This window comes from Phoxinus phoxinus (genome assembly GCF_949152265.1).
Source record: "Phoxinus phoxinus genome assembly, chromosome: 3".
Taxonomy (NCBI): Eukaryota; Metazoa; Chordata; class Actinopteri; order Cypriniformes; family Leuciscidae; genus Phoxinus; species Phoxinus phoxinus.
The window spans coordinates 32,185,798-32,210,253 of NC_136878.1; the positions used below are offsets into that span (position 1 = coordinate 32,185,798).

General features: G+C 40.7%; 1 protein-coding gene across 5 annotated transcripts; it reads right to left on the reverse strand.

Moving 5' to 3' along the window:
• Positions 1-83: 83 nt before the first annotated feature.
• On the reverse strand, positions 84-23,801 carry mamdc2a (MAM domain containing 2a). Of its 5 annotated transcripts, none has more exons than XR_013796778.1 (14): positions 23,659-23,801; positions 23,350-23,469; positions 18,001-18,251; positions 17,279-17,363; positions 16,457-16,594; positions 16,005-16,261; positions 14,258-14,351; positions 8,002-8,148; positions 7,513-7,778; positions 4,266-4,362; positions 2,130-2,281; positions 1,779-2,032; positions 1,501-1,585; positions 84-634 (listed from the first exon to the last, which is right to left on the reverse strand). XR_013796778.1 is itself a non-coding variant. In XM_079606006.1 (14 exons), the coding sequence occupies exons 1-14, from the start codon at positions 23,762-23,764 to the stop codon at positions 573-575; spliced, it is 2,115 nt and encodes a 704-aa protein (XP_079462132.1). In that variant the 5' UTR covers positions 23,765-23,801; the 3' UTR covers positions 84-572. The 5 variants fall into 5 exon arrangements, 4 of the variants coding, with proteins under 4 accessions (XP_079462132.1, XP_079462133.1, XP_079462131.1 ...); XM_079606006.1 differs by having other exon boundaries at positions 2,126-2,281; positions 23,350-23,466; XM_079606007.1 differs by having other exon boundaries at positions 2,126-2,281; positions 4,266-4,358; positions 7,509-7,778; positions 23,350-23,466.
• Between the last annotated feature and the right edge of the window lie 655 nt (positions 23,802-24,456).

Genomic DNA, 24,456 nt, shown 5'->3' on the forward strand with positions numbered 1-24,456 from the left:
GCTTTGATGGGAGATTGCAAGAGGTAACAGTATTGTGATTCTGATGGGAATGTACAAGACCTGACAAAGACATTTTCATTTTTAAAAAGTTGTTTAATAAATGTAACATTGTGAGTGAGAATGTACATACAACCCATGACCTGAACTTCATGACCTGTCATTAGTCCAAACAAGCTTTTACTCTGGACACTGATCAGTGTAAAAACAAATAAGAAAACATTCACCTCAGCAAACAGAAACTGAAAATTGCTACCTAGCAGCATGCCGCTAAGCAATGTCAATACATTACAAAAATTAAAACGTATTTTCTGATATTCCCTACACAAAATACACAAAAATAAGACAGTCTCCAAACTGTCTAAATGCTCCAAAAAAAAAAACAGACTATATTAAGACCTATAGATAGACACATACCACCTATAATAAGGAACAATGAACCGTGTGTCTTTCCATGTAGTCATGCATGGCCAGAATCTGCAGAATTGAGTCTAGGTAACAAATGTTATTTTCTCTCTCCCAGTCTCCCTGTCCCCAGTGACACACAAATGAAAATATATCAGCCTGGGCCTCACTTAGTACTCAATTTCATTAAAATTTTCAGAGAAGCCTGAGTATGGGACGCTGTCTCCAGGATCTAGAGAAAGAGAGAAAGAGAGAAAGAAAGAGAGAGTTATGCAGTATAAACAACATGTCTCTTACAGGGTCCAATATTACTGCTTCCTCAGTAAACAGAATTAGATAACTACAGTAACAATATGTTATCCCTCCATAGACAAACTCCAATGAGAACCTCACTGAAGAAACCACCTGCTCCCACCACCTGCTTTTACTGCAGTGCAGTCAACTGACCTCACACAACCTTACTGCAATACATCAGATAAAGAAATCTGAGGATGAAGCGATGCATGAATCACTGACACTTCCTGTTCAACCTTCAGGTTATGTATTTGAATTCACATACTACAGCACATCAGAATACATTTATGTAACCAACATATTAACTAAATCTTAGAGCAAGAATTTGTGGGGCCATGATGTGTCAGGTTTTTTAATCATATATATTAATTTATTCAAAAATATAAAAAGTTTAATAATATACAAAAATAAAATATAAAACACCTAAAAATGCAGTTTACACATACAATGACTATTAAACTTTGTTTTTTTTTTCATTTTCATTGAATTTCATCTTGATCTTTTTGGGGGGAAACTGTTCTGATAGCTTAATACAGGAAAAAAATCATATACAATTGTTTTATCTTTTACTATATTATCATTAATATAATTATGTGGTCCAACCAACATGCAGAAATATGCAGGAAAAAATGTAAAACAGAAAATGACATCATAGAGAGGACCCCTACAGACCCTCATGACTGTGTCAAGGTCAATAAATCTCCTAAAATATCAGATAAATTGACCTTTTTATGACGTGGTAGTCATTTAAAAAAATATATTTAAAAAACATTGTGTTGTCGTTATGGTAAACAGTTCACTCACCTTTGCATGGTCCCTTTTTAAACACGATATCATCGATTGCAATGTCACTCCTCACTGAAGATCTTCTAATGGCTTCAAATATAATCTGCAAACAATTAGGGACACATGACTTTACTTCTCATACAAAAAAAAAGTAACACAGTGGCCTTCAGTCAGTTTCCTGGCACTTCAAGCACCATCTTCTTAGTGATCAAATGGTTGCTTTGATATGGACATTATAAAATAAGTTTTTCAAAGACATTTTTCAGCAAGAAAGGGAGTAGGAGTGTGTTTCTAACCCAATGCCTTGTGTAACACTCGTAATCCACTGTGGCTTTCATCCAGGACACACTTTGTTCTCCTTGTCTAGTCCAAAGCAATCTCTCCTTGTCCCCCTTATGCAGCAGGACGCTCAGGGTACCCGTGCCTGAGCCATGCATGTGGTAGAAGAAGATCAGACACTGAGGGCTGGTCGAACCCCTCAGCTCAGTGGACATCAGTCGGGCTGCCTGCTTGGGTAACATGTGAGATGCCTCGATGTACATGAAGTAACCTTGAAGTCAGAGCAGGAAAGACTTAGTGTGCGCTGTCTCATGACATCAGCAGTTAATAAAGCATTTCAAGCTGAAATATAAATCTGACTCACCTACCCCTAAGGTGTGGTCCCCCTTGGGTCCTGTGTAAGATGTGGGTGTCTGTCCCCTGATCCGCAACCAATGTCCTTTCTTAACTTTCTTTTTTTGAGTGTAGCCGCAGTCCCCAGTTTCAAAGTTACAGTGTCCAGGAGGAGGATTTAAGGGTCCTAAACAGAGCACAAAAAGGTTGACCTGTTTTAGGATAGTAAAGTTCAGCCACACTATACGTGAGTGAAATGGTTAAAAGCTTGTCTATTTCTATTCACCACAGCCGGCACTGCCCATTTAATGTCTATGTTTGTGAGGACAGATGTTCTCCATTGCCATGGAATATATGCCTATAAACAGAATATTTAAGGCCTTGCCCATTTCTTAAGCCACATTGTTTAAAACGTGCTCACAACTGACAAGTAACTTTTGCCAAGCAACCTGTAAGTAATAAGGTTTACCCTTTAATAGAACAATCAGTTGCTTAAATCTTTTACAAGTCATGGGTTTCACTTCCAAAAAAAGCAACACAACTGGGTCAAACACCATGTTATCGTTTGGACAATTCTCAATATGGGGACAGTTTTAGACTAACCCTTATGATTCAGTTTTATTATTAAAAGAAAGAACCAATACCAAGCATGCTTATATGAATGAAAAGGCACACCTTATATCTTTAGTTGTTCTCCATTAAAGTGAGCATGTGGAAATACAGTATATACATGATGAATACATGAATTGAAATTATACAACATTAGAGGATGTTTCACCACAATTATATTGTGCTCCTCATAGATTGCAGGATGTGCTACTTTCAGGAATCAAACTTTAAAAAGCCTCTACAGAATTTGGCCCAATTATAGCTCATTCAATATCTTCCATCAGATAGAGGCATTAACACGTTCGAGAATATTTATGAGGTCACAGGGTTAAGGACATTCCGTGATTTGCAGTCTTGATATAATCTACCTGGATTCTCATGGTTCTTGTATTTTCACTTAAGGCTTATAGAGTTCCTTGGGACAGACCTTTGACATCTCACCCCATGGCTCATTGGTTTGAATCCATGAAGGGGAAAACAGCCAAGGTCTCTATTATTTATGGTAGTCTTGTCATGGAAAAATATGGAACTCTGGGTATTACCTAAATTTGGGACAGAGAGCTTAGAGCGCAGGATCACAGTTTTGATTGGGAAACAATTTGGTAAGATGGTCTCATCTAAAATTCATGCTCACCAGTTGATCAACTACAATGTAATCCCCAGAATATATTATACACCTCTGAAACGTTTTAGAATGAAACTTATTCCCTCCCCTGCTGTGTGACAAATGTAACCCTGGGGCAATTGGCAGCTTTCTCCATCTATTCTGGGAATGTTGATCTTCAACTTGGTTAAAGTCTTAATGATGTCTCCTCTGTAACCTTAACTTTAAATCAAAAACTGACTTTCTTCTCTGGGTTAACAGCTGCCAAGAAAACTATCATTAGTTTCCTCTTAATTCTTTGTCAAAACAGCAATGATTTGTCCTATTTTATAGATATTGTTCGTTTTGTAGCGATCCACTGCCTTAATAAATAGAGCAAAGATTACAACTATTATGCACTGGAACCGAACTTATGACAGCTTGATTTCTTAAAAATTAATTGATCTAAAGTTATAGGATAGGAGAGTATACCAAGATGTAGATCAAGGCAAATGCAGGTTGTCTTTTTTTTTTTATCTGTTTCCTTTATTATTATTATTTCCCCCTGCATTTATTTTAATAGACACCTTAATTATCTTTAATTATCTTTTTCAACAGACACTTTCTGCCTGTAAATTATTTATCTCTAACATTATGTATATAGTTGTTTATTATTATTATTCTTTATGTACAGTATGCGTATCTGTTTCTCTTGTGTATATCCGTTTTATATTTGTTATCAGTTGTATCCTCAAGTCAGTGAACATTTGTCAGTGTTAATGCTGGTAACTTTGTTCGTAAGAAAAGCACAAAGTATTGGTCAAAATAAATTCTAGTCAAAACTTTCTTTTGGATGTTTTTTTTTTTAATTCCTTGTGTATGGTGGGAGGAAAAAGGAAAAAAAGCTGGAATTAACTTTAACCATGTAACACAATAGCCATCTGAATAGGGCTTTTTGCTGTTAAAAGGGTAGAAGTACCTGCAGCAACCCGACAGTCTCCAAGGGTCACTGAGATGTCATCGAGAGACACAAGTCCACAGTCCCAGAAGTTTCTGCAGATGCTGACAAATGCTACCTTAAAGGAAAGTTAATAAAAAGTTACATAATGACAAATAAAGCTAAAATAGATAGATCATAGTCGAGTAGTCCTAAACTCCTGTGATATAGCACATAATATTACTCAAGAACAAAGCAAAACCGGTCAATTAAATATTAATTAAAGGAACACTATTTAACTTTTATTTTGTTAAAAACGAACAAAATTTAAAGAATGAATCAATACGTCATCAATCCTTCTCCCAACGTGTGTTTTTGTATTACCCTGATTCACTATGGTAAGCCTATTATAAGTGTTTATATTTTAGACCTATTGGGATGTTGTTTTTCTAGCAGGAAATTCGCATGTGCGTCTCTCATCATATCTGTAAATAGAAAAAGTTGTTCCGGCTACTCGGAGATATATGGTGTGGGAGTGGCATAGGTTAGTTGTCACAACAAGAGAGAAAGGTTGACATGGAGCACGATAAATCTCAAACCTCCGGGGAATCAAACGTTTTTTGTTTTTTTCTGGCAAAAACAGAACGCGACAGCTCATAATAAAACGAGAATCAACATTAACTTTGCTTTTTGGAGATGCCGAGAGCTCAGGGATTTTAAAATGTAAAAGCAAAGTGGAATTAGTAAGGTATTGAACAGATAAATTACCATGTGTAGCTCTCTAACAGAGTTCATTGTGAAGCGTTATCTGTTTTGAAGGATCATTTTATTATGGTTGTTGTAGCGCTGGGCTGGAATTCATAATGAATATGCACAGTAACGTCTTTAGCTATTAAAGTGTGTATGTCAGGTTAAATTTTTTTTTTAGATATATTAAATAAGGGTTAGATGTCTGAGTGAAAATGTAATTAGCATTACAATTATTACTGTAACTGCCCTGCAATAAGATTTATAGCCATTTCTGTCAAGATCATATTTTTAAAACAAGGGCTGAGCTGTGACGTCATACAAGGGAGTCGCGCCAACAAAGTTCTATTGAAGTATGGAGAGTTTTGAGTCTGAGGAGATCCAAAATCCCCCTCAAACCTATACGATGGCCCACAGCCATACAATTTTGAGCCTCCCAGGCGGGAGACAGATGAGGAGTCAAACAGAAATGTAAATAATTCATATCGAAGAAACATAAATATCTGGTGTGAAGAAGAACCAGTGGAGAGTTGGTCAGGTGTCTGGTAGTATAGGCATAACTTAGCGGTGGAACGGTACATGTATTCGTATTGAACCGAAACGGTACGGGCGTCATGGTTCGGTGCTTGAATATACACGGAGAATACACGGTATGAAAATAAATAAAACTCGCGTGCAAATTAATTCATGCGGAACTAACGTTGGCTTACTGTTATACGCGGGTTATTTAGGGAAACCTAATCTGTAGCTCCGCCTTAGCTCTGAAGCTCCGTGGCTATAATGAACAGCCTGCGGTGTCAAGATTGCAATGCTGGAATATGTTGGTGTGTGTGTGTGTGTGTGTGTGTGTGTGTGTGTGTGTGAGTGTGTGAGTGAGAGAGAGAGAGAGACGCGGGCGCGATCGACTGCTTCAGTAGCACCGTAGGCGCCGCATCAGCTACCAGTCTCACTCGGGTTTTAAATCCCATTTTATAACTCATGAGATCTCCAACCGCGTAGTCCTTCTCAGTGAAATGGGCGCTGCAAATGACCGAAGTCTTGGATACCGAGGCAGCACTGAAGTCGGCGCGTTTGGTCCGAACAAAGTTGACCCAGGCACGGAACACAGTGGACTCTGTGACCGGTTTTAACGGTGTTTTTGCACACAGCACAAACGCAGTAATTCACCATCGTGAAAATACGCCTGCGTATACTAACTACCTAACTTAAATAACTAACTAAATAACTAAATAAATGTCCTAATCACTAATTCTCTCGCTCTATCACTCGTACAATTATCAACACAGCTCAGCGAGCGGGGGAGACGTCTCCCTGTTATGACGTCAAACGATTCGTTTGGGGGGATGGGCAGTTTTAAGTGAGGACTGAAAATAACGAACTTTTTCATCTTATATTCTGCCTTTAGGAATCGAAAAACATACAAAACAATACATCAACTTGTCAAACGTGTATTTCCCCTAACTATTTTGTGTCAATCATAATTAAAAATTTAACCTGACATACACACTTTAAACCTTTTGCGTCTTAAACTAATTATATCTCTTAAGCCTAGTAGTGAATGTTTTATGAGCAGTATGATCACCATATTAATCCGCACCCGAGCCAAAGCACAACCAAAACAATGTTCTTCTGCAAAATGAACTCATGCAGTTTTTTTTAACCACTAGAGGGACAAACATAGTGTACCTTTAAGAGTTACTTTCTAATTTCTAATATTATTTTAAAAGAGACCATTCAAAACCAAAGTCATTTTTATTTTTACATTTACAGAACTCAATTTAAAACTGTGATTTTTCTCTTAAATGGCTTTGACATTTGGAAGCTCTAATAATGGGGTTTTGATGTGGTTTGCCTGTAGACAGACTCTCCATTCAAAATAGTCTTGCTCTTCAGTTATCAGAACTGAGATCCCTGAGATTACAACAGGAATTCACACACGGGGTGACCCAAAGTGCAGGACAAGATTTGTTAGGGCTTATCATTTAGAAGTGACAAGAAAATACTTTACTAAAATAAAAAAGTATTAAAACTGAATTTGTACGTGTCATTCAGGACAACGTCCTTCTATCACCTCTAATCTGAAGAACACTTAAACCTTCATCCTGTTCCTCATCACACAATTTGCACAACTATTTTTTTTAAATAAGTCTCATATCCTCACCAAGGCTGCATTTATTTGATAGAAAATATTATAAATATATAAAGTAATTGAATCATGTTATGGCAAACCTGAATTTTCACATGATCCTTCAAAACTAATTCTAATACGGTACTATATGCTGATTTGGTGTTCAAGAAACATTTCTAATTATTATCAATGTCAAAAACAGATGTGCTTATTAAAATAGAAAACTTTTGACTGATTTAATGCATCCTTGTGGAATAAAAGTATTTAAAAAAAACAATTAAATCTTACTGACCCTAAAATTTGGAACGAAGGTGTATACAGTATACATATAAAAAATTAAAAGCAGCCATGATCATCAACAGAACCCAGTCTTGAAACATGTATTTACCAACAACCCATTCATTTTACACTTACCTTTGTAGACATGGGCTTTAAGTAGGTGACTTCCACCTCTGTCCAAACATCTCTAGACCTCTCAGACACGGTCCAGATTTTCTCCTGAGCTACGTTGTTTTCATCATAGATATAGAGAGCCAGAGCATTATCTAATTTCATGAACCCATGCAAGGCATAGTAGAACCTGAGGCAGTATTTATGGTTCCCTGGCAGGGACGGTCCAAAAAGACGACCCACATACCCTGGACGAGAGGGATAGCGAGTGTTGGTCAGCAGAAAAGACCCTGTGGATATAATGGACAGACATAAGAGACATATACAGTACATTTTAAATAAATAGTTATGATTCTTTGTTCATATTAATAGTTATTTATTGTGAATACTGATCAATTAAAACTTAAATATGCATGAAGCAGAACAATTACATTTAAATAGCTAGTAAATGTAAATATATGATATGTCACAAATTTGGTGATTTTATGAAAAAAAACGGTCTCACTTCCGCACCAGTGCCTGTGGTGTGATCACCGATGCGGTAAACATTTGGTTTCACAGAGACCATGTTCCACACTGAACCTCCGGTCCGTTCCTGATAATACTGACACAGCCCCTCCTCAAAGTCACAGTTTGCAACAGCAGGGTCAAACGCTGGCTCTGAAACATGAGTCACATGAAACAGACTCACATCATGAGCATCTCCCACATGCACAGATTTTCTGTAAAACGCATGTAAACTGCTGACTAAAGGGAAAGTCGACGTGGTTGCTATAACAGGACAACAACAAGAGAAATTCCTTTTAAACAGCCACTTGTGGGCTGTATATTAAAGGGTACAAAACTGAAGGCCCCTCTGAAAAAAATGGGACTACTTTCTATCCCCAAGTATATGATGGTGGAATATATATATATAGCTACATAAATCAGAAACATTTTAAACCATGTTGGCCTATGTTAGATCAAATTGCAACCTGATCTCACAGGAAAGCAGAACTTTTTTTACGAGGTGGCGATTTCGCACGAAAACGTACACTTTAAAAAAAAAAACATGAAGGTTCAACCCTAAACAACCGTCAGTAGGGCGTACGCAAATCATACAAACCGTAAAATATGAGATTGTACGAATAAGCCACCAATATACAAAACATAAAATAGTTACGAATTGCCATTAGATTGTTGCCAAATTACCTAAACTTGCCTATTACATGTAATGACCTCATAGATCAGTATTTTGCAGTGCATAGCAAGCATGTGGTCAAGAAAGTGCAATGGTGGTTTTTGTTGTCATTCGATGATACGAGAGAAAATAAAATCAAAAAGGTATTTTACCATGAGGAGCCTATAGTGACCCAGGACGTCATTCACTACCCTCTTCCTCATACATTTTAAGTTAGACATCAACCAATTCATCAATCAATTCATAACAATATAACAAGAATTTTTTTTTTTATAAAAGAATGTCTGTTTTCCCATCCATTTAAAAAGGGGGGCCCTCCCGCGGCTCCCGCCCCTCCCGCACGGCCCCAGCAGCAGCCTTCACCCGGGCCGCGTCGTGGAGGACGCCGCAGGCAGGCGCCACAGCCCTCTCCAGCCCCGCGCCCCGCTAAACGCCAGGCCAAGCGGCGCTCCTGAGACGGGCTGCTCAGAGATGGCAATCAGTTCTTCACAGGAGATGGTAGCAGGACCACTCCTTCCCCCGGTGGAGGGCCGGGGGAGAATCTTTTGTTCTCCACTCCCTGCTGCTCACTCACGGGTGGGCAGCACCCTAATGTGGTTAAAGAAAGAACTGATATCCCCATCTCTGAGCCCCCAGAAGAGAATGACAGTGTGCGCCGCCCACGGGCCCCGCCGCTCTCATCCCCTTCTGTCGCCAGACCCCTGCCAGAGCACGCCCCCGTGGAACGCTGGTCCTTCCCTGGCCTCCTCTGGCAGGACGCGGCTAATGACCGTGCCCCCACACCGGGCCGCTATGCCACCCACGTCCGGGCCGATCCTTCTTCTTCGCTGCACCCCCGGGGGGACGTCTGTCGTTCGCATGACCCCGCTGGCACAGTCCTTGGGAGCCTGGTTAGAGCTTCCCAACCTGTCCCGCAGGCTCGCGCGGACCATCAGGCTCGGCTATGCGATTCAGTTCGCGCGGTCTCCTCCCCGCTTCAGGGGAGTCCGCTTCACTATGGTCGGTGGCAATGCCCCTGTCATGAGAGCGGAGGTCGCCACCCTGCTGGCGAAGGGTGCGATCGAGACTGTCCCTCCAGCCGCAATGAGGTCCGGCTTCTAAAGCCCTTACTTCATTGTCACCAAGAAAACCGGTGGGTTACGGACAATCCTGGATCTGTGCGTCTTGAACCGTTCCCTTCACAGGCTTCCGTTCAAGATGCTCACGGCCAAACGCATTTTCGAATGTGTGCAGCCACAGGATTGGTTTGCAGCGATCGACCTGAAGGACGCCTACTTTCATGTCTCCATTCTTCCTCGACACAGACCGTTCCTGCGGTTTGCTTTCGAGGGGCAGGCATACCAGTACGCGGTTCTCCCATTCGGGCTGGCCCTGTCTCCTCGCGTCTTCACGAAGGTCGTCGAGGCAGCCCTTTTGCCGCTACAGCAACACGGGGTTCGCATCCTGAATTATCTCGACGAGTGGCTAATCCTAGCTCACTCTCGGGACCAGGTTTGCGAACACAGGGACCTAGTGCTCCGGCACCTAGCCCGTCTGGGCCTTCGGGGAGAAGAGCAAACTGGGAGAAGAGCAAACTTTTCCCCGTGCAGAGGATCTCTTTTCTCGGTATGGAAATCGACTCGGTCGCCATGTGCGCGCAGCTTACGAGCGAGCGCGCGCAGTCACTGCTAAGACAAATCGAGGGCAAGAGTGCGGTTCCACTGAAACTTTTTCAGAGGCTCCTGGGGCATATGGCATCTGCAGCCGCAGTAACGCCGCTCGGATTACTTCATATGAGACCGCTTCAGCACTGGCTTCACGATCGAGTCCCGAGGTGGGCATGGCACCAGGGCAAGCTCCGAGTACCAGTTACTGCGACCTGCCGTCAGACCTTCTCCCCGTGGACGAACCTCAGCTTTCTACGGGCCGGAGTGCCCTTAGAACGAGTTTCCAGGCATGTTGTTGTGTCAACGGATGCCTCCTCCACGGGCTGGGGTGCCATGTGCAATGGACATGCTGCCGCGGGCTCCTGGACAGGTCCCCACCGCCTATGGCATGTCAATTGCCTCGAGTTGCTGGCAGTACGTCTCGCTCTGCACCGCTTCCGGGCGCTGCTCAAGAACCAGCACGTACTAGTCCGCTCAGACAATACCGCGACAGTAGCGTACATCAACCGACAAGGTGGTCTATGCTCCCGCCATATGTCGCAACTCGCCCGCCACCTCCTCATATGGAGTCAGAAGCATCTAAGGTCGCTTCGAGCCATTTATATTCCGGGAGACCTGAACTGTGCAGCCGACGAGCTCTCACGGCTTCAGCCTCTTCCGGGAGAATGGAGACTCCATCCCCAGGCGGTCCAGCTGATTTGGGATCAGTTCGGGGACGCACAGGTAGACCTGTTTGCCTCCCACGACTCGTCCCACTGCACCCAGTTTTACTCCCTGACCGAGGGCAAGCTCGGCACGGACGCTCTGGCGCACAGCTGGCCCCGGGGCCTCCGCAAGTATGCGTTTCCCCCAGTGAGCCTTCTTGCACAGACCCTGTGCAAGATCAGGGAGGACAAGCAGGTCATATTGGTTGCGCCACACTGGCCCACCCGAACCTGGTTCTCCGAACTTGTACTCCTTGCGACAGCACCTCCCTGGCCAATTCCTCTGAGGAAGGACCTCCTTTCTCAGGGACGGGGCACCCTTTGGCACCCTCGTCCCGATCTTTGGAACCTCCACGTGTGGCTCCTGGACGGGACAAGGCAGGTTTGAGTACCCTACCACCAGCGGTGGTGGCTACCATCACTTCCGCTAGAGCATCGTCCACTAGACATGCCTACGAGTTGAAGTGGAACCTCTTCGTCTCTTGGTGCTCTTCTCACTCAGAAGACCCCAGATCATGCCCGATCAGTGTCGTGCTTTCCTTCCTGCAGGATGGGTTGGAGCGAAGGCTGTCTCCCTCCACCCTGAAAGTATATGTTGCCGCTATCGCCGCACATCACGAAGCAGTTGATGGTAAGTCCGTGGGAAAGCACGACCTGGTCATCAGGTTCCTGAGAGGAGCGAGGAGACTACAGCCTCCTCGCCCTCCTCTCATTCCCTCTTGGGACCTCTCAGTGGTACTAACTGCCCTGCAGAGTGCTCCCTTTGAGCCTCTGCAATCAGTGGAGCTTAAGTTCCTGTCAATTAAGACAGCGCTCCTGGTTGCTTTGGCCTCCATCAAGAGGGTAGGGGACCTGCACGCATTTTCTGTAGACGAAGCGTGCCTGGAATTCGGGCCGGCCTTTTCTCACGTGATCCTGAGACACCGGCCTGGATATGTGCCCAAGGTTCCCACCACTCCCTTCCGGGACCAGGTGGTGAACCTGCAAGCGCTGCCCCTGGAGGAGGCAGACCCAGCCTTGGCATTGCTCTGTCCAGTACGCGCCCTCCGTGCTTACGTAGACAGAACGCAGTGTTTCAGGACCTCAGACCAGCTCTTTGTCTGTTATGGTGGGAAGCTGAAGGGAAAGGCTCTCTCCAAGCAACGGTTGTCTCACTGGATAGTGGACGCCATTGCTTTGGCTTACCAGCAGCAAGGTCGACCGTGCCCCCTTGGTGTGACGGCCCACTCCACCCGGAGTGTGGCCTCCTCTTGGGCTCTAGCGCATGGCGCCTCGCTAACAGACATCTGAAGAGCTGCAGGCTGGGCAACACCCAACACATTCGCCAGATTCTACAATCTCCGAGTGGAGCCAGTGTCCTCCCAAATACTCGCTTCAACCAGCCGGTGCTAGGACCCGCTCAGGTGTCTTCGCTTGCTCGCCATTCCACTCCGCGGACTGGATACGTGCGATATTTCCTCAGGTGAGCCTGATAAGCCCTGAGTTCCTCCAGCGCTGTTGACGTCAACGCCAGAGTTATGCCTCCGGCAGCTTTCGCGTTGGCTAGGTGCCACCATGTGCATGGTTCCCCCTCTGGGCGACCCCCACGTGTGTATTTCCACTGTAAGCCTCTCTCGAGCATGTGTCTTTCCCTTGGCAAGCCAGTCTGCCACCCCTGGGGTTGAAATACTCCACCCTACGGGCTGGACACCCCAGTGTTCTCCGTATGCACCCCCTTCCGGGTCATATGTGTTTTTTTTTAAGTCCTCCCCCTTCGGGCGGGCACTGATTGCATATTTCCACTGTGATATGCTTCCCAGTGTACCTTGGTATTCCTGTGTTAAGTAGGAGTCCTTCGTCCGTGCTAGTCTCACAACAGGGAGCTCAGACTTACGCAGGGCACTGGAAGACAGCCGAGGTGGCGTGATTGGACTGGGAACCCCATTCGTCGTCATTCGACGTAACTCGAAGTGACAACGAAAGGGAACGTCTCGGTTACGGATGTAACCCTCGTTCCCTGAGTAGGGAACGGAGACGTTACGTCTTCCTGCCACTTCCGCTGTACCGCTGGAACAGCCTGAGTTCAGCTTGGCTCCTTCAGCGAAGAAACATATCTGCATGTTGCCGGCTCACTTCCTTATATACCCACACTGTGGGGCGGAGTTACGCTATGCAAATTCAGCAGACCCATGGCATTTGCTTGCCATTGGCTCGTTTTATTACTGTTCGAAGAGGATGGGCTTCTAAGCGAACCCCATTCGTCGTCATTCGACGTAACGTCTCCGTTCCCTACTCAGGGAACGAGGGTTACATCCGTAACCGAGACTTTATTCCACAAGGTGACAATGTTTGATACACAATGATGAAGTGACATTTTACTCATAGTTGCCCCAGGCAGAAAACAAAACAATAGAAAGTATCATCAGCAAAACTTAAAATGGTTCAACGATTTACTGCAGAGCAAGTGCTGAACGCAATCAAATATTAGTGAAAAAACCTGAATATGTGAATGAAAGTGGATCGACCGATCAGACTGAGCACCAAAAGACTCTTGTTGCCAATTAGAAATAGGGGTGCATATGCTCATTATGGGGAAGGAGAGAGAGTGAGCAAGCAGGACATTTGTAGAAATACTGTAGAAAGAGAGATGGCCAAAAAGGTAAAAAGTCAGAGTAATACAATTGGAAGAAAAAGTTTTACGATCAGGCAAGGGCTAGGACCCACGTTAATATTGGAAAAGCTTTCTAGATCTGGAGAGATATGAGAAGGATGGCCCGAAAATGGACGCCGAGGTTGCTTTGTTTCTGCTCGATACGTGAGTAACACTGGTTTTGCTATGTTTCACAGAACCGAAATATGCTGATGCACAGTTTGCTGTTGTTGTTGAATCAAAGCTGATTCATCCATACTTGGGCAATTCCTGTGTTGCATAGCATGTTCGTTATTTTGGGAGGAATGAAGGGAGGGATGTGTTTCTTTTTGGTAAGGGTCTGTTTGTTTGGGTGTCCATTTCACATATCAGCAGTGTTCCTCAGAAATCGCTTACCGCACCTTTAAGTAATAGTGTCTATAGAATCTCAAACAAAAAGACGTCTACAAAAGAGATAATGTGTTTACCAGGTTACAGTGACTGTTGAAATGAAACCATAAAACTTGCTAGTGGTTTCGAGCTCTGTAAACAGATGTATTGTGATGTTTGGGATTATCCACAGTTGCATAAGTCATGTTTAGTGCTTATTATGCAACAGAACCGCACTGACCTGTCTCTGTGTGGCAAAACTCTGATGAGAAAGAAATGTCATCCAGAGCAACATATCCACCACGGGCACTGTTGAACGCCACCTCAAACACCACCTAGTAATCCAAATACACCAATCAATCTAAATCAGACAAACCCAACATGAAGGGAACAATGGTCCCCAAACTGATTTTGAAAACTGAAAAAGTTTTAAATGGATTACTTTGTAACTCAGTGTAAAAGCTATTTCAAAAACACTACAAGGTTCAAAGAGTGGTGCATTAGTATTAGTAACACTTCAGACGGTGAACTCATCTGCTGGAGAGAATCTCCAGACTCCACACACACTCCCACTCTCATTATTTACATTGTCTCCCAGAGTTGGCTGCTCACACTCAAACATGGCAGCCACAGCGCTAGCTCTTCACCTCATGTTTATACTATTCCTACAGATGCAAAATAAACACTCCCATTTCCCCAGTACAGAGATGACGTTATGTATGGTTTGAAATAGATCAACCTTTGAACTATATTTGAAAATTACCAAAGGTATCTATTACCATTATTACCGGTACAGTTAACAATCAAAAATCAAAAGCAGTTTTGACTACATTTATATGGTCAGGTTTCAGTAAAACTATTTATATTTGATTTGGTTACAGAAAATATATACCGGTACCTTTAAAACACTTACTGACCCCTAACTTTTGAACGGTAAAGAGTCAGTGAGGTTTTTTGGGGGGGTTTTCAGGGATTTTCAGCGAAAATCTATACTCCATTAACGCATTAAATTGGTTGGTAAAGACTATACATTATATATATATATATATATATATATATATATATATATTCAAAGAATATTGAAAAAAGCAACTGCTTTCAACAATAATAGAAAAACAATAACATTCAAAACAATAATACTGAAAGTACTGGCTGCTGAAAATTCAGCTAAATATTTAAAAATCCTACCAACCCCAAACTTTTGAACGACAGTATATATTCCAATTAGTTATGAATGTCATAATATGAATATTAGTCTAAGTTAGTGACATTCGTTACTAACCGAATGTACATTAACAAAAATGTGCTCATCTATTATTGAAAATTATTGCAAAAGTGTTAGCCATTCATCTACTGGAGTTCAAAATATATTTATATAGAGGGTGTAAAGAACCCTTGATAGAACATTAATTTATAACTGTTTGACTTAAACTTGCCATCTATAACATGACATAAGTATGCACGTCTTATATATGTTAACCGTGCAATAGGCCCCTTTTATAAATAGGTGCTAGTCTTGTTAGGATAGTGTTCTTGCGTATACATGTGGGAACTACAGCTCTTAAGCCATGATAGTGTATTTGCAAATGGCTTTAGTGTGTTTTGGGTAGTTAAAACTTGTAATATATATTAAGTAGAAAGCTTATATGGATAGTGTCAACATGTGAGTGTTCTGTACTGCAATCATGCATTTGCTGTGAGCTGAGCAAAAAGATGTGAAGAAATGGTCTCCTGGATGTATCCCAGGCTAAAATACCTGTTGTGTTTAATTTTTAAGAGATTATTTTAAATTAACAGCAATTTAATTGTTTAAATGTATTTACATTTTTTAATGGAAACTAAATGCACCTTAAAACGCATGCATTTTTTTATTTTTTTTATTATGTTGCCGTATAGTTTATATTTAAAGTGGTGTTTTTATCTAATGTCACCATGCGGTCTCTCAAAATCTGTCTCGCAATGCAGTGATACATAAAAACTTCACTGACCTCTAGAGGATGTGGTGCCTTAATATCCACTTGCACTAACTTCCAATTTGAGGTTGCATACATATCAGGTCTCCATATCTCTTCATAGTGGCCCAGCTGGTCCTTAGTGAAGACTGAGAAGAAATTCCCAATGGCTTGGTCCCGTTGATAGTAAAAGGACAAGCATCCTGCCATTGAAGTGGTAGTCATTGGTGACACCAACTTGGCCACCTCTTGGAACCTTTTAGCATATATTGAGTCCACATACATGTAGTGACCTAGTTCAGAGTGGGAAAATGAAACAAAGAATGGATTCACAAAGCACATTCCTCAGGGTAGAAGAGTAAGCAAGCTCCAAACCAAGAGAATTGTGGGTTGAAAAAAGCTATTGTCTTGTTGGAGAGCCTGGTTTGATTCATTCCAGCTCTTGACCAAGTGTGCAGTGGAGCTATTCTGTCAGTCTGTATTATTACCTCTTTCATTGTTCATGGTGTGGTCATCTGGAAGGTTTGACTGAGGGTCCCGGGCCAAACTCCCACCCACATACCAGTTCACATTGGGATTCCACTGATTACTGTAGCCACACAAGTGATGCTCCTCAAAGTTGCACTCTAAACAGAAATTAAAGATTAATATTAACATGTTTTAGGGGAATGGGGAGGAATGTATAACTGCATTAGCACAAAGAGTCTAGAGTGACTCTACATTCAAATCTACCCTGCTAACCAATGAGGTTTGTGTGTGCAGTGTCTTATTTTCAGATGTTCTTGCAAGGGGTTTTAACAAATAACTATTTCATTCTTTTTTTTTTTAACAAAATGCAATCATCAATGAAATCAGAAGACTTGGAATGTAGCACATAAATGTCCCTTATACCTTTCAGGAATGAAATCAAATGGGTTTGGATACACACACACACACACAAATGACAGAACCTACAAAAAGCTCAGTTTATTTTTCTGCTATTCATTAATATTACTCAAAATATAAAGCTGGAACTAAATGCAGAAAATTAATGTTACAGAAGTTTTTCAATTAAAAATATTTAACATAATTGTGATAATTGTATGCTTCATGCTTTTGTTTCAGTTGTAAGCATAATGTATTATTAAATCAGATCAAATTACACTAAGGGTGTGCAGATTTTTTTTTTACTTACAAATTAGGACGTGACAAAAAAATGAAACCACTTAATTAGCATAAAATGGTGTTCCTGCACAAAGTTTAGATTTTTAAAGCATCATGGATGCTGTGGTCCATTGTACTGGTTAAGAGTATAAAATCTGAAGACTTACCTATACAGTATCCGGGGATGATGTGTATTTCAAAAACAGCAACGCTATTTCCCATTCCTCTGCTGGGTTTAGCCTCAAATAATAGCTAAAAGTAAAAGTCAAAAAGTAATAAACAAAGAGAAATGAAACAGTTTGGGCTGCAACAGTTAAATATGCCACAATTGCCAACATTTTTTATTTTATTATCCAAAACCTATAAAAACAATCTTTATCTAACTCATTATGACAGGGCACAACCTCTTCACTCCCTTTCAGTGATTCTATAAATCATAAATCAAACACAGCTTCAGTTTTACACACAGTCTAATTTTAGAGTAAATATAACGTCAGAAGGTTTACATCACACATCTCAAGTCAAAACTAGCATAATAGATCCACTTTCTTTCCAGTCATAATTCATTACACTTGTTATTAAACAAAGTCAATTTCTATTCTGTTTATAAAGGGCAAGTATTACGCTCAGTCTATCTTTCCAAATGTAATTCCCAAAAACACAGAATTACTATTAGAGTAGTAAAATAGTACAAGTGTTTGTCTGATCAAGGGAGAGACGTATCCACTGTAGTATTTACAAAGGGCTCTTTTGTTCACTCGTCTTTCAAGCAAACGGTCCTCTAGCAAACTATGAATAGTCTCGACTACATAATGTCACATACACAACCCCCTCGCTTCCTTCCTTTGCATTCGAACACAGAAGGGACTGTGCCATGTCAGGCAGATACCTGGTAAGCCCCAGACATATTACGGAGGTCCACGCTGGCAATGAGCCAACTGTCTGAGGGTCTCTCCGCCGTCCATAACACGTAGTCAAAGTTCTCGCCCTCGGGTCTCAAGTGCAGTTGAAGAGAGCCTGAGCCTGAGATCTGATAGACCAACCGCATACAGCTCCAGTCTCTGAGCTCCAGCTCTGGGCTGACCAGGACATACTTTTCTTTCTCACCAAAAGATGACGAATCTGCTGTGATGAAGCGACCTGAAAAAAAAAACAGAAGAGTCATAATTTTTAATATTGGTGAGAACAGAAATGTATGCATAAGTCTAAGAACAGAACAGAAACACTTCCAAAATGTAACATTCAGTTTATTTTCATTGCAGGATAAAACAATGGATCTGGATTTTCAGATCCTGGAAGTCAAATCAGTCTAATGATCCAGGGTCTCACGGGGTCATCAGTAATGAACAGAAACCTCTTAAAAACGTAATGAAAATGAATGGGCGACTGTTTCACCATTTTTAACTGTGTGTCAAAAACCAGGTGTGATCTGTATCAGGTTCCCCAAAATAAAGTGCATGCAATCACAGCAAACGAAGACTTATGGGAGACTCAAGTGGTAATTTAACAGTCCATTTAGTCTTCTGAATTGAACAATGCGACTGTTTAAAGCACAGAAATAGGTTACGTTCACATTTAAACAGTTTATTAAAGAAGAAATATCAGCTGTCAGAAGTAAAGTAATCATATAGGCTACGTTGTGAAAGTATCCAATTCCCTCTTGTTTAATCTGCATCAAACCTCGACATGATGTAAAAGTCAGTGTTTGCTGCCGTTAGCTTCAGTGATCTCTGATAGCTCCAGATGTTCTCACGGTGATTCATTCCAGGTGCCAGATGAAAACAATGGCTTTTTTTTCTTCTCTCTTTATGACCTCTTGCAAAAATACCAATCGGTAATGTCCCACTTCTCTAGCCATGACATCAGCTTCTGAGGTAGGTGTTTAAAATAGTGAAGTCATGTCTTTTGTAAGGTCAATTGAAATTAGTCCCCATTTTTGTGGAAATACATTGGTGTTGTTCCATCTCCTGTTTCTTTTTCTACTGTAAAACAAGTCACCATCTTAATTCAAGCATCCTGATGATGAAATCACACACACTATGCATACCCTAGTGTTCACATAAAAAAGAAATATACTTTGGGATTAACCTAGTGTTCACTTAAAAACCAAAGTATTTTAAGGCATATTATTTATCCATTCCATGGTGAGAAAATATTATCCATCAAACCATGCAGCGATAGCATTTCTAGTGGTAATAATAAGTAGAGGGGCATTTAGTGAAGAAACAAATAAAAGGATAAAGAGCAATTCTAGCTACACAATCAAAATTCACTGCAGCAGCTGTTATTCAATGGCTGGAAGTAGCCCACCTCCTTCTGATTCTTAAAAAGAAAAAGGGTTAAATGTTTAGATGAACTCTGTGAATGTCTGCTGTACATCTTCAAATGCCTAAATGATTTCTACAGCTGCTGAAAATGGCTGGAGAAACAAGGTTAGTAAATCCCCAGATTCAGTTTTTTTTCTCTCATAAATTCCATCTCAACTCCTTCTAGAAATGTTTTCTTACATTTATAGTTTTTGGCTGCCTGTACATTTAATAAATGAATCTGATTAATGCTCTAAATGGTATTAATTAATGGTATTGTTTTCTATCATAGCAAAGACTGGGCACACACTGATACACAGTAACACAGGCCTACATCTTTTTTATAAATTAACAGAAAAGTTATATGGCAAATAGATCATCATCTGAATTCATTCATTAAAAATGTACTAAAGTTCCTTAATTTTCCTAAAACTAAGACGCCTGTCTCTGCTGTGTTTCCAGTACAAAGTCAGTGCTGTCTAGGAAACCAAACAGAGACACATTTGTTGCCCAGTCTTGTTTTATTGACCTGTGGGGAAAAACTCACTCCAAAAGCAGGAGACACCAGACAACTGCACACGGTATGTTCACTGGATTACACTTCTTTCATCATACTTTCAGTCAACGGTCATTCTAAAGCATCTCCTCTGTTTTCCCCACAACAGCTGAGAGCCCATCCAGTTATTCACCAGCCATCATAGTTATTGGCAGAGGACAGAAACAAAATTTAAGCAATGATAACAAAGCTTATTTTTAGAACAGAGCACAAACAGTTATAGAAAGTGCTCATTGTGCTTAAAGTACAATAATATTAGGGTAAATACAAAGACAAGTAACATGCAAGAAAAAATGTATAGCATGACAGCTGTCCTGCAACATGTGTTGGACTGCAACATGGACTGAGAAGAGTTATAGCACGCACGATCTGTGAAACATCTCTGGCCAGTGTGAATCATAAAATCCAATGAAGTGCAGATTACAACCATCAAGCAGTAAAGGGTTAGATCACCCCAAAATTAAAAGTCATTAATTACTCACCCTCATGTCGTTTCAAACCCATAAGACCTTCGTTCATCTTCGGAACACAAATGAAGATATTTTTGATGAAAATCTTTCTGACCTCTCCATAGACAGCAACGCAACGACCACTTTCAAGACCCAGAAAAGTAGTAAAGACATCGTTAAATAGTCCATGTGACTCCAGTGGTTTAACCTTATAATGTTAGATGCGACGAGAATACGTTTTAGGACTTTAAATTAAGAATTTGAGTTACTTTAACTATTTTAAAGATGTCTTTACTACCTTTCTGGGCCATGACAGTGGCCATTGCGTTGCTGTCTATGGAGAGGTCAGAAAGGTCTCGGATTTCATAAACAATATCTTCATTTCAGTTCCGAAGATGAACAAAGGTCTTATGGGATTGGAATGACATGAGGGTGAGTAATTAATCACAGAATTTTTGGTTGAACTATCCCTTAAACTTTATTTTTTAACGCAATTTTGTATAAGTCCTGTATATACAGTATAATGATGCATTTCAATTAATTCACATTCCTTAACCAGTTATAACATAAATTAAAGTATACAGGGTGCACATGAAACCAGGTACCCATGTTACCAGTGGTCATGAAGAGATGCTCTGTATTTATAGCCCAAATTAGATTTTTTTTTACTTGATATCTGAAATTGGCTGCTGATGGTCATTTTTGTTTATTTGCACAATTGATTTTTCATGGCTTGGTTAAGCACTTGCCCTGAAGAAGACATGTCAATTAGAATTTTCCTTGATCAAACTGTTTTTAAGGTTTTAGTTGTAGCTAAAGATTTTAAAACAAATTGGCATGCATCCTCAGATTTTCTTGTTGTCTGTGGAGTTCAGATAAAGATCAGTTGGTCAAAATGGGCGATGCCAGACTGTTTAATTGATTTACATCTTTAAAACGCTTTGTTATGTTAAAATAATTTTTGTCTTGAGGGTCTTGGAATGATGTGTGCCAAGTTTTATATGCTTGCATGTGGTATGCTCTTTTCTGAATATTCGACTAAAGAAAATGTGAATCTGCGCATTTCCTCTACATTATGCGCAGTATATTTTGAGTATACCTCTTTTCGTGATGGAGGCCATAGCTTCGAATAGTTATGTTGGACATCGTTTTACTAAATACTGCGTGGAGACATAATAGAATTGTTGAAATATCTCACATGGGGGCTTAAACGGCTGCCCATATGCCATGGTGTGGCAACCTCCATATATGGCAAGGGCCCGCACGCAAATGACTAGAGTTTAAACTAGAGTTTCGAATTCCATACGAACCTCAAGGGCTATGTTGGAAGAATTGTGTGCCAAGTTTTTGCTGGGCCTAATACATGCCATGGTGTTCTACATGCACAATTGGTCACAAGACTTCATCAGTATCCGAATAAACTGTTTCTATCACCTTGCGCATTTGAACTAAAACAAAACTCAAGATAATCTGCGTCTAGTACATTAAATGTATATGTTAAAGGGATACTTCACCTAAAAATGAAAATTCCGTCATCATTTACTCAACCTCAAGTTGTGGGTGAATAAATGATGACAGAATTTTCATTTTTGAGTGAACTATCCCTTTTTCTGGATATGCACATATTCAAAATTGGCATTAAAATAGTTGTATGGAAACCCAACTGATTGCGCATACAGTATGTTCCGTTACCTTTCCCTACCCCACTAACTTGCCGGATCCATCACATCATTGTTCCGGGACCTCATAGTTTACAAATTAAGCACAAGTCCTGACCTCACGCCTGTAAACACATCATCAAAGAGAAGAGATTGTCCTAGCAAGAGGAAGGGGAAGTTATCTTGATTAAAGATTATGGGGACATGCATTTAAAAAAAATAATTATGTGCACATACAATTCAAATCATTTACCAACAATTATTGTCAAAAAAAAAAAAGTCAATTTTAAATTCACAGTGACTTTAAGGCTGGGCTTTTTTTCATCCTAATGATTTTGGAAAAATATTAAAGGGATAGTTCACCCAAAAATGAACATTATGTCATTATTTACTCACCCTCATGTCGTTCCAAACCATAAGACTTTCGCTCACCTTCGGAACACAAAGATCTTTTTGACAAAATCTGAGAGCTTTCTGTCCCTCCATTGACAGCTACGCAACTACCACTTTGACGCTTCAAAAAGTTCATGAAGAGATTGTAAAATTAATCCATATTAATTGAGTGGTTTAGTCCAAATTTTCAGAAGAGACTCAATCGCTTATATGATGAACAGAACAGGTTTAATTTAGGCTTTATTCACATAAACATAAACAGAAGCTTAAGAGCAAAGTGCGGAGCAGTAAGCAAGAGCATCTGAACAGTAGCTAAGCAGGAAGCAGGAATCAAATGTGAAAACAAACCTCTTGAAGCTCAAATGTGCTGAATAACATGAGAATGAACTTCATTGGTTCTTGCAGAAGCTCAAACCTGCTGCGTTACACACAAGAATGAACCTCATTGGTTCTTGCAAAAGCTGAAACGTGCTGCATAAATTGATGCATGTTTATGTGCATAAAAGGTTAAATTCAATCTGTCCATCGTATAAAGCAATTGTGATTCATCAGAAAATGTTGGATTTTATAGCTTTACGATCTCTTTGTGAAATTTTTGAAGTGTCAAAGTGGTAGCCTATAGCTATCAATAGAGGGACAGAAAGCTTTCAGATTTCATCAAAAAGATCTTCATTTGTGTTCTGAAGATGAACGAAAGTCTAACGGGTTTGGAACGACATGAGGGTGAGTTGACAGAATTTTCATTTTTGGATAAACTCCTTTAAGTTTGAGATTTCTACAAGTTGCGGTCTCTGATGACCAGACACTTTTAGGGCAGAAAATAATAATTAGCAAACCAGTAGCCTACATATAAAAGTTATTGAACCCTTCTCATACCTTCCTCGTTGATGGTCCAGGCAGCATAAGCGGGATCAGACGTGTAGCCGCAGCTGTCCGCGTCAAAACTGCACGAGCCGGCCAAAAGCTGCGTCTGAGCCCGCGTTAGAAGAGCGACTGCTGAGGATGACATAACATCAGATAAACACTAAACTAACGTCTTATCCAGAGTTAACTGACTCGCTCTGTTATAATATGTTATAATATCACAGATATATAATAGTTATAGCCTATCTGGGATATGTACAAAAAGTAAATTCAGCAACAAACAGACAATTACAGTTTTTCCATTAGGAAAAAGTGACCTACCCAGAAGGGTTGAGAAGTGAAGCAAACTCATGGCGAAAGTTGCAGGGATGCTGGAGTGGAAGAGTGAATGTCCACTAACGCAGATTGCGCACTGCAAACGCTGCATTCACTCTCCATGCTTTGACTCTTGACTCAGTGCTGAACAGACAGTGGGAGGAGGGAGTGGTTGTTGAGGTTTCTATTTCAGAACAGGCTATGTATCTCCCTTAAGTAAATAGTTTGCCACTGTAAACGTCTGCAGAAATGACAGGCCTAATTCTTAGTTCCCATGCAGGTAACGGCTGCAGTATTAAGAATCAAGATGTAAACTTTTGAATGGGGTCTTAAATAAGGCTACAGATACTCCAAAAGTGTACTTAGTACTCAAGTAAATGTACTTTGTTATGTCCACCTCTGCTTATCATGCGGCTGCAGTAGCTTAAGAATCAAGACTATGTAAACTTTTGAATGGGGTCTTTTTTATTATTAAATTCTAAAATATATTATTCAGGATAGTACTAAATAAAAAAATTACTTGCATTTTGTATTATCCCTCTTATAGTTTGTTAAAATAATAAAACATTTTAGGGGTATGTAAACTTTTAAGCACGACTGTATATGAACAATTTCATGACAATTTCTAATCTCATTTCTGGAGTAGTAGGGATGTCATTTTCCTCCTAATTTTCCTTGAAGTAAATTAGCATGAGATAATGAAACGAAAATAAACATTCGTCTTTATTGAAGTAAGCTGTACCAAACCACTGGCAAGGTCAGGAAGTACCAGCACAAGACAGAGTATGTGTGCGTGGTTCATGT

What these genes read in the sequence shown, in the direction of transcription:
- mamdc2a (XM_079606005.1), bottom strand. Translation starts at nt 23,764, where the DNA reads ATGCAGCGTTTGCAGTGCGCAATCTGCGTTAGTGGACATTCACTCTTC. An exon ending in AGGCACCACATCCTCTAGAG is followed by an intron (nt 14,352 to 16,004) that starts GTCAGTGAAGTT and finishes TTGGATTACTAG; the next exon opens with GTGGTGTTTGAGGTGGCGTT. An exon ending in GGACCACACCTTAGGGGTAG is followed by an intron (nt 2,033 to 2,125) that starts GTGAGTCAGATT and finishes TCTGACTTCAAG; the next exon opens with GTTACTTCATGTACATCGAG.